At 44.9% G+C, this 2,104-nt stretch overlaps 1 protein-coding gene across 1 annotated transcript; it reads left to right on the top strand.

Moving 5' to 3' along the window:
• Positions 1–650: 650 nt before the first annotated feature.
• On the top strand, positions 651–875 carry PHALS_14486 (uncharacterized protein; the record flags this gene model as incomplete). Its single annotated transcript, XM_024730306.1, has 2 exons — positions 651–656; positions 732–875. 2 exons carry the CDS (start codon positions 651–653, stop codon positions 873–875), a joined length of 150 nt encoding a protein of 49 aa, XP_024580596.1.
• Between the last annotated feature and the right edge of the window lie 1,229 nt (positions 876–2,104).

The raw sequence follows: 2,104 nt of genomic DNA on the forward strand, positions 1-2,104 counted from the left end.
CGGGTTCCTCTGACGCCGTCACAAAGTGGCTCCGCTTTTAACTTAAATTGATTTTTGTCGATGCGATTCAATTGCTGGGTCAGTTTGACTATCGTCAATAAGCAGCGCTGTGGCCGAAAGCGAGCTGTACGAGTGAAGAATGCAGTAGCCAAACTCAGGTATGCCAAGACGAAAATGTAGCGGGTGAATAATCTAATGCAATTAGCCTGCCCAAGCATGCAGCTTTTTCTGCTTATAAAGCTCAGTCGCGACCTGGCGACATCGGACAGTTTACAGTCGTGATCAGACAAATCTAATCACGCTCTCATGTTTTCAGAAAGAATATTTTTGCTCTGCATAGAGTTACCAAAGCCGTATCACGGCCCCACTCTTACCGGCCACTCGGATGTTGGGCGCACTGTTTGAGCGAAGTAAATATTCCACGTATCCTCGTTGATAAGCTACCTTTTGCTCTATACGTGCGATTCCATTTGATCTGCTCAGACTATTCGATATACTTGCAGACCTTAAAAAATGCATCCAAAAGACAGTCATATCAGTATCAACCGCACGCCGAAACTTTTAAGAAAGTCAACCTGCCGCTATGGAAGACGTATTCTCTATCGCCCCTGTTAAAAGATCAAGGATAGGTCCACTCTCATGGAAATCGAATGGTGGTCTAGTGGGCACACTAAGTGTGTAACAAGAATTCGGTAAAGCGGAAGAAATTCCTTCGGTTTGAGCATTCATAGAACTTGGCAAATTGTCTCGCCGCTTTTTCCGCTAACAACGTGGTAGTCGGCGAGACAGGGCGCACAGCGCAGCGGTTTGCACTAGCAAATAGACTCCGTCCTACTACTGAGGCTAACTTAGTAGTTGTACCAGCAGGCTCATGAAGATGCGGTAAGAAATTTGTAGCGGCAGTCCGCTACATACAGCGCACGACACCCCTTTATTTATCAGGACTTTTCAACTGTTAAATTAGTACGGTGATGGTTGCCGTCTATATACCTGGCTTTAGACACCACCAATCTAGCAATAAACGTTTCTTGTAGGGCGGGCATGCGCTTTAAAATATATTAATCTGAATTTGTTTTGAGTATGCCGCTATGCCCTAATCGAGGCTTTCTATGCGAGGATTGCGACGAGTTTTGCCTTGCATTTTAACTATCGAAAGCTTCGTCGGAGAGGTCCCACGGTAGCAAATACGTAATGAATAGTTTAGCATCCCGCCCTACGTGGTATACTCTGAGCATCCCAAGTAGCCAATGCTTCGCGGCTCAGAACTTGTGGTAATCTATCGAAAATATAAAAAATCTATAACATCGTGCGAGGCTAGCAATTAACGTGTTCCTCAGCATACGTAAATTGCTAGCCTCGCAAGATGAGTTATGGATTTACGGATTAGCATAACTCTCATTCGCACCGACAGGTATAGTCAAAGTGGCCTGGGATTAGAAACTTTTCAAAAAACTCTCACCAGAAGGGAACACCACTAGCATCACAATTTCGTCACGCGCTAAGAAAGTTAGCAACATTTATACACACACTGCGCCAATTGTTCTTCTTACTGATTGCATCTCGGAGCTGCCAGTTTTTGAAGTACTCATTGCAGTGGCAGTCCGTTGTTTAGCGTGTTTTGAACGGCATATGACTCGAAGAGGAAGCCTGAAAGACGCGGCTGACGACAGGACAAGTGTTTTCCGATAACATTGGTCGTAGTTACTTACTTAACAGCTACGATCTTACCGAAGAATTTGCGACTAATTCGTTTGGTCCCAGGGGTTTCTCTCAAATTTTTACATCCTTTAAGCTCCGCCTGACGCCCACCGACCCCGCAAAGATCACGACGAGGTCAAACCAATTACTTATAAGCTGACCCTGGCTTGGCGGGCTGAAATTTCCTGATACCAAGCAGAATAATTGAAAATGACTTTTGATGAAGTCGTTTAAGACAAAGTCGCGTATAGGATATGCAACTGAATCATCGACGACTCTGACTCGCAGGCCTCGCTCAGTGGGGGTTAGATTTGTGCTCAAGGTCGCTCTAAGAATGCATTTTCAATACCACAAGCATTTACTTCCCAGATGTATCGCCTATAGCACATACCTCCAGAAATGTTGT

The sequence above is a fragment of the Plasmopara halstedii genome (assembly GCF_900000015.1).
Source record: "Plasmopara halstedii genome assembly, contig: Scaffold_882, whole genome shotgun sequence".
NCBI classification, from domain to species: domain Eukaryota; phylum Oomycota; class Peronosporomycetes; order Peronosporales; family Peronosporaceae; genus Plasmopara; species Plasmopara halstedii.